Source organism: Lissotriton helveticus, chromosome 3_1, assembly GCF_964261635.1.
Source record: "Lissotriton helveticus chromosome 3_1, aLisHel1.1, whole genome shotgun sequence".
Lineage (NCBI taxonomy): Eukaryota > Metazoa > Chordata > Amphibia > Caudata > Salamandridae > Lissotriton > Lissotriton helveticus.
The window spans coordinates 926849333-926866946 of NC_136061.1; the positions used below are offsets into that span (position 1 = coordinate 926849333).

Genomic DNA, 17614 nt, shown 5'->3' on the forward strand with positions numbered 1-17614 from the left:
GCCAGGCAGCAGGCGAACAAGGGACGTGCATCAGATCGTAATATGCCTAGAGCCTCCGAATGCGATCTAGTGCCGAGGCTCCTGCATAGTGGTTTCAGCCATCTGGACCTGGGCGCTGTATATGCGGGACACTCGAACAGCAGGTGGGCAATAGACTCAACCTTTAATTCACAAAAAGGGCAGTATGGTATAGTTTGCAGCGGAGGCTTCCAACTAGAAGTTAACTGCCCTAAGGGAAGGACTCCCACCCTAAATCTAAAATACAGCGATCTGTCCCACGGGTTAAGAATCAGGTCCAGGTAAGGTTCTCTACAAGGGTGCTCCTTAATTAGTAGAAACTCTACAGCTGATCTACAAAGATTGGGATTACTCATGCTCGCATTAGACGCCCATGACCAGTAGATTTTCTTGAGCATCTGTTTTGGTGGAGCTGTTATGTTAACCCAAGCATCCCCTAAACCTATTTCATAGAGAAGCCGCTTAACTTCCCTAAGCCAGCCGACCTTATGCCAGCCAGGTAAAGCAAGGAGTTCTCTTAGGGCATCAGCATAACTGCACAATTGTGGAACATTCCAAATCCGGGCCCATAATAAGAGGGGGCGTAGCCTGACGTACTCACTTATTGGACGTGTACCTGCATCAAGCAAGAGGGGGAGTGTAGGGGTACTATGTGGCAACTTCATGAGATCCTTATGGAAGTTGTTTCGAGGTATGTTAAGGTGTTAACTCTCTGTACACCCCACAGTTCTGCACCGTACAAGGCCGCACTCACCACCCTTGCCCTGTAGATATCCAATAATGCCCCAATGGGTTTTAGAGATGAGGCACGTTGTTCTCTTAGCAGGGCCCCTGTAACCCTCTTGTGGGACAAGAAGACTTTTTGATGATGGGACTTCCAGTTCATCGAGTCACAAAGTCGTATACCCAAATAGTCGAACTCCTTCACCCTTTCAAGTGGGACTAAGTCTAGGACAGGGGGGATTACAGTTTTCCTAGGGGGGTTCAGAACAAGGAATTTGGTTTTGCTTATATTTATGGCTAGGCCCTTGGTGTCACAAAAGTCCTTAAAACTAGAGAGCAACTTTTGAATGCCTGCAGGGGTCTTTGAGATTAGGAGGGTGTCGTCTGCGAATAGGAGCGTGGGTATTTTTCTGCCTGCCAGGGAGGGTGCATCTGATGGATGTTGAAGAAGATGCTCAACCACTCCGTTTACATATAGTGAAAACAAGGTGGGGGCTAGCACACAACCCTGGCGGACGCCCCTATCTACAGGGATGCAAGATGTTTTTTGCCCCTGATCACCCCACCTAATCTGAGCAAAGTTGCGTTCATGAAACTTGATGAGCAATCCCAGCAAGTATGGGGGAATACCCAACCCTTCTAGGGCATTCCACAATTGGGCTCGTGGGACCAGGTCAAAGGCAGTCCGTAAATCTATGAAGACTAGATACAGACTGCCCTTGCCCAATACAACCACTTTCCAATACAACATTAAAAGACGAAATGTCTGTTCGATGGTACCTATTCCTGATCTGAATCCGGCCTGGAAATCTGATAATACCTGATTTTCTTCAGCCCAATGGAGGATCCTACCTAAAACGACTTTGCCCGCTACTTTTTGGGATGAGTCGAGCAGACTGATTGGACGGTAGTTGGCTGGGTCGTCCCGACAGCCTTTCTTAAAAATCGGGACGACCTCAGCACCCCTCCAAGAGTCAGGTAGGGAGCCTCCCAAGACAGCCTCGTTCAAAAGAGAGGCAATTAGTCTGCTCCACACACATACGTTTTCCTTCAACAGATCACCAGGAATGCCATCCGGGCCAGCAGCTTTGTTGGTAACAAGGCACCTAATTGCCCCCTCTACTTCCTTTACACTAAAGGGGCAATCATTGATTGTTGAGGCTAGCGGCAGTCTGAGTGGGAAATCTATGTTAAATTGTGATACATCTGAAGGGATAGAATATAGTTTAGAAAAGTGGGCAAACCAAGCCTCCCCTGGGATGTTACAGGTCAGTTGTGCATCAATGGGCTTATCCCTGGCTCTCATCAGGTCCCAAAACTTCTTGGAGTCTTTTTTAGAACTAGCCTCCATTAGGTCTCTCCAGAAGTTGGAATCATGTACTTCCTTAGCCGAGGCTAGAGTTTTTTTGTATACATTCCTGGCAAGTCTAATTTTTCCTGGATCTTTGGATTTCACAGCAAGAATGAGTTCCGTTTTGGCAACCCGACATTCTGAAGAATACCATTTGTCTCTAGACTTGGAGACACCTTTCGTTACGGCCCTTGACCTATTTTGCGAAATAATAAACAATTCACTTAGGGCCGCAATGGTTTCTGTGAAGGTCGCCAAAACAGTGTCATTGGTATTTTCCGGAGCATCTAATCTTAACCTCACTGCTGTCATTATAGTCTTTGCTTGTTCCATCCTGCCCTCGTCCGCTGCTACTTTTGCCCATTTTAACCGCCTGCCACAGTTTGAAGGAACAAGTTCGTGGGATGTTTTCCATACAGAGATGGTCTTGACCAATTTCCTGTCGTGCCACGGCGGGGTGAGGGTTAGAGACAGGGGATTGTGGTCGCTGTCGCAAGATGATATAACTTCCATATCTCGATGGAACGGCCATAAATTGTAGTTCAACATGATGTAATCTATTCTTGAGGAATGTCCCACCCTATTATAGGTGTGCGCTCCCTTAGGATCTGAGTTGGAGCAACCATTAGTTGCTCTCAGGGCGTGTTCCATACAAAGTGAGTTAATGTCTATGGCACTCTGCGTCCATTTTTGGATCGGGTCTAGGGCAAGCGTGGGAATGCCCCTCCTTGTGTCATCTTCCCAGTTGTCCAGGATGTCCTCGCTTGCCAGAGGCTCGAAGCAACAATTAAAGTCGCCTGCGAGGATTACATAGGAATCAACGTTACAGGATTCAAGTTCACTATTTAATCCTGTTGATGGTATCGTTGAAGCCCCTCCCCTGGCCCCCCTTAGATAGAGGTTAAACACTTCTAACTTCCTCCCCCCCTCGCAAGATATAGATATTCTCTGAAGATCGGGGGATTCGGTAGATTTATGTTTTACACTTAAGCCCAATGCAATACTGACCCAAATAAGAAGGCCGCCAGAAGGGCGACCTTTACTACCCTGTTGTTGAGTGGCGGGAACAAAATAAGTTGTAAAGCCTACCCTGTGCCTAGGTTCTAGGCACCAGGTTTCCTGTAAAAGACAGATGCTAAAGGGATCCAAAAAGGAGTTCCACTCTGGGATGTCAAAGTTGCGAGCAAGCCCTGCCACATTCCAGCTTAGAATCCTTAACTGGGTTCTACCTGTAGTAGCCTGTCTATGCAAGCTAACTGGGATAACGGGATCAGGCTCTGTTCCTAACGCCTCTACAACAGCTAAGTTTTGTCTTGGGAGGGACTCCTTCTGGGATCGGGTAGGGGCCCTAAATGTGAAGGCTCGCCTGCCATCCGGCAGAGCCATCCGATGGGGTGACACAGGGGTCATAGGGGTAACTTCTAGGTCGTGCGCTGCTGCTTGGGTTCCTAGATTGTTTAATGAATTCAGAGCCCCCTCTATTAGCGGGGGGTAAATCATAGATTGTGCGGGTGTGGTGGAATTAGTGTCCTTACAATCAAACAGCAGAGATAAGGGATTTAAAACCCCCATGGTTAAGAAAGCCTTTACTGGCGCTGGGGGAGCAGCTTGCCTTGGGAGTCAATCAACATCCTCAAGGCAGCCAAACCTATTCGTGGTTGGAAGCCCAAGCCAGCGTCTCGATAAATCTCGGTCTTTGTCTTTATTGGAGTACCCCCTCCATGGGCGATGGCATACCAGAGACCAATCGCCACCCTGTGTATACATAGTGCGTGGGGGATAAAAGAAGGACAGTGCCTGGGTACAATGGACAGGCCTTCGCCATCAATGGCCCATGAGCAAATGTGGTGTGCCGTGTATGGATCTTCAAATGTTACCACTATGCAATCCCCAGGGCTAGATTTCTTTGAGGGACCCACCCATGGAACTCGACGGACCATTAAGACATTGCTTTTCCAACCATTTGAGATCGGTCTGTTCACGTTGAGCCAGTGCATGATCTTGTTCTTTAGAGACCATTGGTTCTCGTGCTGGTCGTTTTCAATCTGGGGAACACCCGTCAACACAACCACGTACTCATTGGCCTCCGGTGGAAGATCAATATAGCCTCCTCAGAAGTTATTCTTACTACGTGAGCCCTGGGTCGATTGGTGAACTGCTTTGCTGGCAGTTGTTCTTGAGGGGGCACCAACATTGGGGTGTAAAGGAATTTGGGTGGTGGGGGGCTTTGATTGTCTGGGTGGGATATCAGCCAATCTCCGATCCGCACCTATGGTTCGCGGTTTAGGAACTGGACGTGCTATGGCAGATGGTGGTGGGGTGGATTGTATGGCTTGTGGGGCTGGGTCTCTCACTATAAGACCTTGGTTTTCTAGTCCACGCAAGCCAAGAGTAGCCAGGGCTATAATGCTCTTTTCCATCTCTAGCAGATTATTTTCAATGCGTGACAACCTCAAATCTAAGGGAGAAAGAAGCTTCTTTAGTGTTTCCCAGACTAAACCTATAAATTCCCCATCCCTCCCATCATGTCCCTCTAGGTGTGAGCCGTCTCCCTCAGCAGTTATGTTAAAAGATGTAGAGGCAGTTGTGTTAACAGATATAGAGGCTGTTCCCTCTTCCGCTACCTCTATATGAACCTGGGGCAAGGATGCACACTCTCCTATAGCATTATTCACAGGAACACCTCCCACATTAAGCTGGCTAATACCATTTATGTTGTTACATACAGGGATTTCAGGAGATACCAGAGAAGGGGAAATGGCTGGCTGGCCGGGAGAAACCACAGGTAGATTCTGATTATCCAACTGGTTTGCCGGATACAAAGTTAAAGCTGGAGTGAGTGGAATCGAACTATGATGGACGACTGCCTGTATAATTCCGCAACACGTGTTAGCCGGACGCTCAGGAGTTACAGCAACTGCTAGGTGTCCCAAGGAAGATTTTTTGGATTTGGCAAAGTCCTGGGACAATCTTCTAGCAGCGGCCAAGTCCAAGGAGACGCGAGTCTGCAGTTTGGAAATTTCGTTATCAATGGCTAGGTTTGTACGAGTAATGAAATCGTCCATGGGTCCGTTTGTTTGCAATCCACCTTTAGTGGCCCTGCTGCGTGTTGTCCGAGTACACATAGCTAACAAGATAAGGAACCCACCTCAGCGAGAGTAGGGGAACAGTGATAATGTCCAGATGGCCGGGCAAAGAGCAAGGGGGTTGGGCCAGTCCAGTCCTCTCCGTCCTCGAACGGCCTCAAACGGCCCGCTCTTTGCCCGGTCTTCGCCCCGGGCTGCGTCCCGCGCTGCGGGAGTCGGAGGCTTTGATAAAGGGGGCGTGTGAGGCGGGGAGAGCGGACCGGATGCTGGAGAGCGGTCTCGCAGGGACTCCTGGTTGTTGGAGTCCCCGCACGCTCGCAGCCCCGCCGAGCCTCACGCCCAGAACCGCCTTACTGCTCCTGACCTGCTGCTGGTGAGCCCCACGCACTCCTAGACGCTGCGGCACCCGCGGAGCGGGTGCGGCAAGGTGTGGGTCGGTGGGTATGAAGAGCGCCTGGGTTTGAAGAGCGCCTCCTGTGCAAAACCGCCTCCGTGAACGAAAGACTGTGTCCCAACAAGGGAAGGTGAGAGATGATTTTAATGTCCTCAGGTGGGCGGTGGCGGGCCAGCGGGGAGAGCGGACCGGATGCTGGAGAGCGGTCTCGCAGGGACTCCTGGTTGTTGGAGTCCCCGCACGCTCGCAGCCCCGCCGAGCCTCACGCCCAGAACCGCCTTACTGCTCCTGACCTGCTGCTGGTGAGCCCCACGCACTCCTAGACGCTGCGGCACCCGCGGAGCGGGTGCGGGGAGGTGTGGGTCGGTGGGTATGAAGAGCGCCTGGGTTTGAAGAGCGCCTCCTGTGCAAAACCGCCTCCGTGAACGAAAGACTGTGTCTTTGTATTCCAGTACGACACTTTGCTTTATGGATGGTACATGGGTCTCTTTGAATTCCAGCATATGCCTTCACCTGATTGATGCTACACGGGTGTCTTTGGATTGCAGCATGTCCCTTCACTTGTTTAATTCTGTCTGGGTGGATTTGGCTTCCAGCATGTTATCTGTGTGGCTTAGGAAGGCAGCATGCCCCTTCACTTGTTTGATTCTGTCTGGGTGGATTTGGTTTCCAGCATGTTATCTGGGTGGCTTAGGATGGCAGCATGTCCCTTCACTTGTTTGATGCTGTCTGGGTGTCTTTGTATTCCAGTATGCCCCTTCACTTGTTTGGTTCTGTCTGAGTAGCTTTTGGATTCAAGTATGTCACTTCACTTGATTGGTGGTATCTGAGTGACTTTCAATTCTAGCATGTGCCGCACTTGATTTTTCCTATCTGGATGTCCGTAGATTCAGCATGTCCCTTCACTTGTTTGGTTCTATCTAGGTGGCTTTAGATTTCACCATGTCCCTTCACTTGTTTGGTTCTGTATAGGTGGCTTTAGATTCCAGCATGCCCCTTCACTTGTTTGGTTCTATCTAGGTGGCTTTGGATTCCATGCGCTTTCAATTAATTGATGCTTTTGAATCCAGCATGCCCTTCTCTTATTTCATGCTGTCTGGGAGTCTTTTGATACCATTGTGCCCCTTAAATTGTTTGGTGCTGGCTATGAAGCTTTGGGGTTCATCTTGTCTCTTAACCTATTTGTGGCTGTCTGTGCGGCTTTAGAGTCCAGTGAGCTGCTTGACTTTCTTTGATGCTGTATGACTGGGTTTGGATTTAATGGTGTCCCGTTGTTTTATGATATCTGGCTGCGTTGTAGATTTCAGCATGTCTCTTCAGTTAAAGCTCTGTCACTGGACTTTTGTTTCCCAGACGTCTCTTTGATGGTGAGTGCGTGGGTTTTGGATACCCAGATGTCTTTTTAATTGATAACATCTGGGTGGACTTTGGATTCCAGCATTTCTCTATTATACTAGCAGGATAGGTTTTGGATTCCATAATGTAGCTGTGTTTGTTGAGGTCTGGCTGTGTTTCTTTGTTTCCGGTATGCCTATTTGTTTGATGATATCTTGTTTGGCTTTGGATTCCATAATGTCCATTTGATAATGTCTGCATATCCTTTATAATCCTGGACTGATGATTGTTTGCTGCTGATTGGCTGGGTTTTGAATTCCTTTTGTTTTGTGATTTCTGGCTGAGTTTTGAATTCGAGAATGCCTCTCTTTTTTATGGAGCCTGACCAGGTTTTGAATTCCAGGATGTCTCTCTTTTTGATGACGTTTAGCTGGGCATTGAATTCCAGAATGTGATTTTGTGTGAAGCTGCTTGATTCGGTTTTGAGTTCCAGGTACTGCTTCTGTTTGATGTTGTTTGGCTGGGTTTTTGATTCCAAGGTGCACCTTTGTATACTAGAAAACTCTTTTGATTGGTAGTATCTGGTTGGATATTGGATTTCAACATATCCCTTTATTTTCTGTTTTTGAGAGTTTTTGGATTTTAGGAAGTCCTTTGATAATTTGTGGGTAGGGTTTTTAATTCCTTTATGTCATTTTTACGTTGTCTGGCAGATTTTCTTTATTTTAGGTTGTCCTTCAGTTGGTGTTATATGGATAGGCTTTGAAAAATGGCCACCCATTAATTTGATGGTGTCTGGCTGAGTTGCAGATTTCAGGCTGTCTTGTTATGCCATCCGAGTATGCTTTGGATTTCAATATGGACATGCGTTGAGTCTCTGCATGGGGTTTTACATTCATTGTCTCCCTTTGTTTTGCTCTGTGTGGACTCTGCATTGCAGGTTGCCCCCGTGTTTGGCTAGTTGGGGTTTGAATTCCATAACGTCCACCTGTTTGATGGGTCAGTGTGGTGTTTGGTGTTGTCTGGCTTGGATTTTGTATTCTATGAAGTGCTTTGTTTGGTGATGTCTGCTTACGCTCTGGATTACAAAACGTCTCTTTGGTGATGTTAGAGGGAGATTTAGTTCCAGATGTCGTTTTAGATTCAGTCAGAGCAGTGCCGGATTAAACCCTGTGGAGGGGCCCCTAGGCAGTCGAAATTTCGGGCCCCTCCTCACAAATTATCTCCTAATAACCCAATGCACCAAATTATTTTACAAACTGACAGCTGCCAGAAGATGAGCTTTTAAGAGACAAACTTATGTGTGAATCAATGTCTCTGGTTTATGTACATTGAGTTGTATTTTGATCCGTTGTCCTTGGGCCCCTAAAAGGAGTGGGGCCCCTAGGCTGGTGCCTACTTTACCTATTTGGTAATCTAGAACTGGGTCAGAGTGCTTTTGAATCTCGGCATGCCCCTTTTTGGATGGTGTCTGGTTACATTTTTGGATTCTAAGAAATTCTTGGTTTTGGTGATCCATGTGCGGACTCGAGATTCCAGGATGTTTTCTTCATGATGTCAGGTTGTGGTTCTTGTGTCTGCGTCAAAGTGCTGTTGAATTCCAGTGTGGTGCTCTCTTTGATTTTGTCTTCCTTGATTTTTAGATTCTAAATTGAGCTAAGAGGTGCTGGAACAATTTTCAAGGTGGGTCAGCTGCCATCAACAACACATCACTGAAGTCCTAAGGATCAGTAGCGGCAGGTGGCGGGAGTGCTGCGGGGGAGAGGCAGGGTGGGGGGTAGCGGCATACAGCCGAACAGAGGTAAGTAAACAAATAAATAAAATAAATTCCATTGTGTGCGCTGCATTGCCAAATGCGATGCAGCCCACGCAACAAATTTTTTTTATTTATTTATTTGTTTACTTACCTCGGTTGGGTCGTATTCCATAGTTTACTACTTCCTACCCTGCTCCACCCTCGCCCCGCCTCACCGCCCGCAGCACACCCACCACCAGCCGCCACTGTTAGGGATTATGAAAAATCCAAGTGTTTGACAAAGGACAAGTGTAGCAAAGGAGCCATGCCCATTCAGGAGGAGCCTTGTTCAACTTTCAGAGCCACTCTTGTGACATCATTGGTCGCCTGAATCACTGACAGGGTTTTTAGGGTTTGTGTGAACAGAAATCCTGCTGTCACCCACTGCCGGAGTGATGAGCACCCATGGGTGGAGGCTTCTCGTGAGCAGGCGCTCACAGGAGCAGGTGCAACATAAGGATTCAGAAAATGAATCCAGAATCTACTGTACAGACTATTCACTACAAAGCAATGCGCACTAAGTCACTGGAGACTTGTGACTAAAGCATCTAGAGTTAGCAAATCTTAAACCTTAAAGGTGCTAACAATGAACTCCTCTAGTCTGTAAGTGAGAACCTTGGGCAGGGTAAGAATGGGAGAGAAAACAGGCCCTGCACCAAAATGAAAGTGGCCCTTACTTCCAAATAGGGCGGTTTTGATCTTCTAGGTAAGTTCTGTAAGTGCTTTTCAAGGTATCAGAGACTAAATAGATTTACCTTCCTATAGGCAATGTTTGTGGTAAAATATCAGGGAAATTTACAGCAAAAACCTACCCAACCGACTTTAAAACAGACCCACAAACAGCCAAAAATACAGCCCATACACTGATTGTGACTGTGAGGCCAGTCCTATGGGCACTGCCTGGTTGTCCAATAGTACTAATGCAAGAAACTTGGGGGTCTAGTGAGAGAATTAACTAAATATTCTCACTTCTTCAGGCTCTGGTCCATCTGCAGTTATTTGTTCAAACTGCATCATTTTGCACTGTTCTGGTCTTTTAAACGAAAGAAACATATGGTCATTAAAGGTTCTTACTGTATGTTTTCTATTCCTATTTTAATCTCACATCTGTTTCACTTCACTTCACTGCACTATAATCCCATTGAGTGATCCAACGCATGGTCTACCGAGTAGCGATGGGTATTGTTCCCTGTCCTTGAAGGTAGGGTGTAAAGTATCTCAATGATCTAGAGATGCTCCATCCTAACCTTTTGGATGACCAAATGATAATATCATAAGATCACTTACAAGACATTGATGGGAATCCATCTCTGGACCTTGGGCTTCACCTACTTTTGCTGGGAAGAAAATGCGTTGGGCAGTACACTATATTTGTTGTAGGACTCTGTAAGTTTGAAACGAGCACCTGCGGGCTCAGAGCCTGAAGAAGTGAGAATATTTAGTTAATTCTCTCACTAGACCCCCAAGTTTCTTGTGTTGAAAAGTATGCTAATCAGGGGATGATAACCTGGGCAGGTCTTAAAAATTCCCTCAGACCCTCCACCACCTGTTTTGTGATTATCAATAGTACTAATGGCCAGTCCGACACAAGATCACAGGACGGGTCAGCTCGTTTATCCCAAGAGAAAACAGCGCTTCCAGAAACGTCTTCTGGAAGGGGGTTTGCTGCACTCCATGTGCCCAATGGGGGGTGAAAACTTCAGAGTGTGCAGTCAAGACCCAAGAGCCTCCCGTTTTTATTAATATCGCCGAGCGCTCCTTTGTGATGCATGTTATAATTATCAGCGTCACCTGGAAGGATAAAAGGCTGAGACAGCCGGCAGGTTACTCACAGGACAATGCAACAACATTAATAAGGCGTTTGTAGGCACGTAGTGAAAATCGTCCAATCTGATTCACAGCAAAAGAAACAAAACCCTTGGAAACCTTTTATTAGTGGCATTCAAGGTAATCAAGGCACAACGCAGGATGCAAGACCCAGAAATGTTTACAATAGTGACACCCACTATTGAAAATATTTCAGGGTCTTGCATATTTTACTTTCTTGCTTTTCTTGTTGCACAAAAAACAAATAGCCCTCATTGCTTATTGAAACGGCACAATGGTCAATGACCGAGAATTTCAACCAAAGTGAACCATGGATTGTGTATGCATTTCTTTAACAGTGTTATAAAGCGCGTGTGGGTCGACAGGGATAGAGATGCGCTTTACTCAAGACTAGCACCAGCAACAAGCCTCGTAATTTGACAAGTGCTTTATGGACCTCTGGTTGGGCAAAAAGGTGAGGATTGTCTCGCAGGGACGTCCCCTAATTTTCTCCAAGACTGCACTTACTACCGGTAGGTCACATAGTTTTCCACATGCGGGTTTTGTTTTCCACCTGTTTCGCTTCCCTTTTAAATTATAGAAAGAGAAAAAGACCGCTGAAATTCTTACCTTTTCAAAGGCAGAAAGAAAACGGTTTCAAGTTAAGACTATGCATTCATTTCTCAGAACAAACCAACCATCACGACAAACTATTGCCTGTCCGCGAGGAACTCCATGCCATGCCTTGGACGTAAAGAGGCGGGAAGCTCCGCGAGCCGCAGATAGGCCAGTCACGTGATCTCGCGACACTAGTCTCGCGGAATAAAATATAGGCGCGCTTTACCTAAGGAGAGCGCGAGGTTCTGGTGGCATTTCAGAAATGCTCAGCCTGTGACACGCTCGTGGTTTATCTTCATTTCTGCAGCATTTTGTTTTCTAAAGATTCATGGTAATATTAGATAAGCAAGGCCGGTGGTCATTCTCATTGCTATGCATTTATATGATACTTGAGTGAACCCCCCAAATATTTGAAGCAGCACGCGCTCCTTGTGGGATGGAAAATCCTGTCTAGGAAAGAGCATTTTAATTTCGAGCGCTTTTCAAAATGCGCGGAGCTAGCTTTAGCAATAAATACACGCAATGTGGCATAATAGGTGTTTACTAGCAACATAACGAAATAATGCAGTCACAGATTATGGTTGTGCAGCATTGTGCCACATAATTTGTCGATTTTTCTGCGTCATTTCGAAAACCATGTGGCATACATTGGCCCTCCATTGCCACATAATTCCAGCGACACTAATGACCGGTCGGTATCAGAAATAATCCGATATTATCAAGACAAAATAGGATGTTTCTGTTGTCTGGGGGTTACTCAGTCGTACTATGCATAAGATGGTAACATGCATGTGGCAAATGCGTCAGATCCAACACTATGGGGACATTGCTACGTTTGCATAATTCCAGTGGCCCTGCCTACATTGCCAATTTGGGGATCTAGATCTGCAAAACACGTCACCGTTTGCTCTCTGGGACTCCAGGACCAATGGCGCCCTAGGATTTAAAACTAAATACGAGGCAGAGATTCAGGCCTAGAGCAGGCCGCATTCTGTTTTCGGAAACGTGTATAGGTGGGGCGGGGGTATAGGGGCGAATAACAGGATAATTGACTAAAGGGATGGCGGCTTAATTCATAAACGGAAACATTTTCCGTCCATCAGCCTGCAACCAGTTAAGTTCAGGGGTTTGGAGGAAGCCGCTGCTGCGGGGGCGGGCTCGGAGCGGGATAGGAAATGTCTGCGGGAACGGCAGCTATTCGGCTTCGTTAAAATAACATCTCGACATTTACTGCGCGCGGACGGCCGCGCGGCCACCCGAGGGTGTCAGTCAAAGAAGCAATAAACAGACGGCGGCGCGCGACGACGTGAGAGGGCAGAGCCCGGACGGGGCAGCATGTGTATCCCACACACCTGGGGCGGCCAGGGCCACGCCCCAGCACGCGCTCCGCGTCATGACGTGAATTATGATGACGCGCGCACAGAAGGAGGCAGTCGCGTAATAAACTAGGCTTCCTTTATTTCTTTTTTTTGTAACAGCAATGAATGCTAGTTAAAATAAAATTACATTGTTCTTTTTCTTTAGACGCTAAAAATCCATGTATGTATTTTCAAAGATAAATAGAAAAAAATGTATACACGTCACCGACGTCAAGCACTTGCAGTAAACTGATAAATTGAACAGTTCCACTGTGTTTTCAGACCCAATAATTTCTTGTTTTAGTCTAAATTACAATTTAATATATCGTAAATCTAGCGGGAAAGACGGAGTTACAAATGGATTTTCGACTAAACTAGAAACATGGTATCAAAGCAAACAGTGAACCCTCTGAGTCTAAGGGTCATTATTGCAGATGGGCCACGAGAAAACACGTCTGAGGGATATTCCGCGAGACGTCCGAATATGTAACTTTTCAAGGAAATGAAAACCCGCTTTGGAAAGTGGAAACCTCCGATCTTTCTGAAAAAACGCCTTTCGTCTCCACATGATTGGCTGCAGGTAATGCGCAAGGTGTGCGCCTGCTAGCGGTGGTCACTGCAAGCAAAGGCGGTTGATAGCGCCTTAAGGCGCTGTGTAACCGCTAGGCACGGTGAGCGAAGGGTGTTGAGGGAGTCAACCAATCACAAGGATACGGGAGGGCAAGCGATGCTGTGCACAATCCCAGCTCTGAAGTCAGTATATTGTGAAAAATTAAATATGAAATTGGCATTTTTCCGTTAGGTTTCTCTGAGGTTTGCGATTTTAACTTTCGAGTCCATTTTGTAAATGCATACATTACATGTAGGCCTATGCATAAAATAAGATGACATATGCACGGATTAGGTAGAACGCGGCTGTTCCTACGTTGCATCATACAACAAGCCGCCACCTGTCTTGTCATGGAATATACAACAGATACAGATGCAAAGTTTCATAACATGTTCCCCGCACCCCATTGGGGTGCACTCCACACCCACTCTGAAATCAAAGTTACAGCTTTCTTATACAATGTGCTCAGATTAGTATTTACATATAAAGTACATTTACATTTTCAATGAGTGACCTTTACTGCACATTGAAAGTCATCGGGCCCATAACGCCCACAAGAAGCCATATAATATGTACAGTGTCCCACATTCATTCAAGATCCAAGCGGCACAAAGAAATCCACGTCACTGCACATGAGGTTGTCTATCACCCATGGCCCCACCGTGATTCCCCCATACAAACTGAACATTTCATGACACAATGCCCCTCCCCTGGCTCCTACTGATAGACTGTCCGGCGCCAGTCACCCACGAGGCGCTCCCACGCATAACCACGTGCAGTATGCAGCCCCCGCCTGCGTGTATAATGCACCCCGCGTGCTACCTGCATGTAAGCATCATGAGCCTAACCTGCACCTTCTTCAAAATGGGGCCTGCGTGCACAGTGATGCGTTCCTTTCCTTATTTCCATTGTGTGCACACCGGGGCCCTCCCGCCATGCCCCACAGCGAGGATCTCTGCAAACACAGCATGCCCCAAACAAGCACAGATCTAACCTCCGCGGCCGGAGACTGGTCCCATAGTCACACGGAGCATCTCAAGACTCGCTGGGAACACATGCCCACCCACCCTCCACCTCCTCAGCGAGGCATTCACTTATAGGCCGCAGTGACCGCTAACTCTTGCAATTAAACACACAAAGCACTTCGTGACGGTGAAATGCACTCTGCACCCTCGCCCTCAAAGTGCCCAGGGGGACCCCCTGCGCCTGGTGATACCCACACTGCCCCACACACCCATAGTGAAGAACCAGTATGCGTTTTTACACACATCGCCCCCAAACGCCCCTGCGGTACCCACCTCGCCCGCTCCTGCCCACGAACCGCAGGTCGTTGAAGCGGGCCACCTGGTTCTTCATGACCGCCGAGGCGTTGCGGAGCTCGGCCGAGTAGTTCTCGTCGTTGCCGGCCATGACCGTGACCACGGCCCCGTCGGGGACATCTCCGAGCGCCACCACCTGCCGGGGAGGAACACATGGGGGTTAGGGCAAGGAACGGAGCATTCACAGAGCAGGGACGCGGAGTATCCTCAAATCTGCACTCACAACAGCGCCTACTCGGCGCCCACTCTGACTCGCAAGCGCTATAGGCCAAGAAAGCGTAGAATTCATGATAAAGTGCCGCGCAGATACCAGTGGGAGCGGAGGCTAACACCGGCCACCGACTTCCTTTGTTAATTCGGAATCTTTCTATTATTCGACAGTTCTTAATATCCGGTCATTAACCTAATGCTGCTTTTAGCGAAATTTTGTACTTCCCCTTGGCGGAGATTGGAACGAGGGCCCGCGGAGATAAAGCGGTCTGCCCACGATCACACAATGTGGTCACACTGTGGGTAACCGGGCTTACAACTAGAACGTTTTGTACCCACGCTATCTCCAGCCCAGCCCCAGATCACATCTCTTCCCGTGTCTGTGGTGGTAAAGAGAGCGCAGGCAATACATTGGGGTTTGTGCAATATAACAAAACAATAATCTCTCAAATACTTACAGGCCGGATGATTTTACAGAGCCTATGTTAATTTTGGTTACAAAGCGAAGCCTCATACTGCACTAAACCCCGTAAAAAAAGACACACGGGGCACTGGAGTTTGACACGGTCTCCCAGGCCTCAACGCTGGCGTTAAATGGAAAGAAAGATTGTATTTCTGCGATGTCACCTCCACTAAAAAAGGTGTAAAACCCACTCTTCGAACTGTAATTCGAATCCCACTCTCTCCCTGCAGGGTTCGTTGGTTGCTCGGACACACGGATGGTCCGTTGTTACTCATAACTGGAATTTGAACATTAGCCTATTTAGTTTCAACGGCAAATGTAATCAGCCGTTGTCGGTTTTGTGATGAGCCGTCCGAGCCAACCTCTTCTAATGATAAACATTTATTTGCAAGCTATACATTCTTCTCAGTGAGACTTCCTCTCCGCTCCCGCTGTATGTGCTATTTCTGTTTGAAATGTGGCTGCTTCTAAATGTTTATTACACAAACAGAATACATGGGTTTTATTACAGCGTATTTCAAAAACCCTACATTATAATGTATCTGATTCTACTGACCTGTTCAAGGTTTTACGAAACAGAACACATGAAAAGACACCGCGATCCATATTTTTAATTATTATATACCTTCGTGGAGTCTATAGGTATATGTGGCAGTGAAGATAACCTTTAGAAGCTGAAATCATGTTCAGCGAGGTATAAGGATGTACATGTGTTTGTGCGTGTACTCACAACAGTGTCAATTTTCACTACCGCAGACTCCGTATCATGACAATGTAATATATTCACAAACACGCTCATACGCACACGCGCGCGCACACAGGCACAAGCACACACTCATTCAAACACACACACACACTCAATTATATTATTGAACGAGGTAACATTCTTCACAGGCTTCACCAATACATTTTTGTAAATTGGAGCGTGCTGTTGATGTATAAGGCAGCTCCATTTTGTATATATGGACCATCTTTGCACCGTGTTCCGCTGCTCGTGAAATATGAATTAAAATGTCCCTGGGGCTAGGTCAGAGGGAGAATTGGACAGGATCCGTTTGAAAGATTGCAAGGAAAAAGCAGCGCCCTGAGAGTTAAAGGAGAAAGCGCCTAGTTCTATTCTGGAGTGCGCTACTTTATGTTATCAGTATGTGCAGAGCGAATACCTGGCAGGAGCGCAGCTTCGCAGCGCTGTGGGTGCCAATGACGGGCGCTTCTACCCGACTCTACGATTCCCTAGCAGACTGAGGTCATATGATACTATATCCATGGCACTCCATTGTGTGCGCATTTGGCGGGAATTAATGCACTTGTTTTTATTTCTTTTTTCATTGTTTTCTACAATTTATTTAGTAAACTCAATAAAAACATTGCAATTTGAGCATTTCTCTTCGGGGGCCATTAATGCAGTGCAAAATATAGGAAAATGCATGAAAAAGCTGCATTGCGAATTGCGGGATATATGCACAGACGCAGGTGCGCGCGCTCAGTGTTACACTGCACACTTTGTCCGACTGAGCTGCGGCGTTTGAGAGGCAGCGTTTATGTTTTTCTATAGGGCATGCGCCCAACTGCTGATAATTTAAGGGTAAAAGTCACGGGATGCGTGTATATATAGGTTATTGAGAGTTGTGTATGTCTTCCATGGCTGGTGCTGGGTTAGGCCCTTAGAGCGGCTCAGTTTTGAAATCCTTGGAGACCCAAACTCGGGTCAATCAAGTGAGGTGCTCATACTCTCCACTCGCCCAAACACTTGTCACTAATGCCACCCGACCAGACACTTGTCACCCATGCCACCCGACCAGACACTTGTCACCCATGCCACCCGACCATACACTTGTCACACATGCCACCCTAGCAGGCACTTGTCACCCAGGTCATCCGACCAGTCCTGGTCACCCAGTCCAAGCGAGCGGGCACTTTCCACGCAGGCCACCCGACCAGACACTTGGGCACACGGCAGAGCTCTAGTCCCTAAGGGCACCCGAACTTGCATTTGTCACCCAGGACACCCGATCAGACACGTGTGTCTCAGGCCACCCGACCAGACACTTGGCACCGATTAGGCACGTGTCACCCAGGGCTCCGACCAGGCACTTGCCACCCACAAACCCCTCAAACCCACCCTTCCATCCGCATCCTCGAAACTCAACCAACTCGCTCAGTGCTTCCTCGGCTCACCCTGCTCGCCCAACTCCCCACAACAGCACCACCTCACCTCCTGGGGCATCTGATGTACCCAGGCACCCACAACCTTACCCTCTTCTCCTCAGCCTGCCCGGCTGTCATCAGCTCATACAGCACCCGCCACAGCTGCGACTCACCCCACTGGTCATCCAGCCAAGCCGCCACTTACCCGGCCCATCTGCTGCTCGCATTGTTTTCTAAACTGAGGTGTGGGGGTACCTGGCGTAATTCCGCTTAGGCCACGCGGAATACCCGTAATGTTACGCTTGAATTACGGGAGAAGAGTTATTAGGCAATTAGTGCTATTTCTTGGCGCAAAAATGTTAAGGATGCAATTTACGCTT

The 17614-nt window shown here is 47.6% G+C and overlaps 1 protein-coding gene across 3 annotated transcripts in view; it reads right to left on the minus strand.

Annotated features, from left to right (window-relative positions):
* Positions 1-17614, minus strand: part of RUNX3 (RUNX family transcription factor 3) — a 542293-nt gene that overhangs the window by 185814 nt on the left and 338865 nt on the right. For all 3 annotated transcript variants that reach the window (XR_013608734.1, XR_013608735.1, XM_078681272.1), the window contains exon 6: positions 14393-14549. Coding sequence is in view for 1 of the 3 variants with exons in the window: in XM_078681272.1 (XP_078537398.1) it covers positions 14393-14549 (157 nt within the window). In the remaining 2 variants the exon portion in view is untranslated. The remainder of the gene's footprint in view (positions 1-14392; positions 14550-17614) is intronic.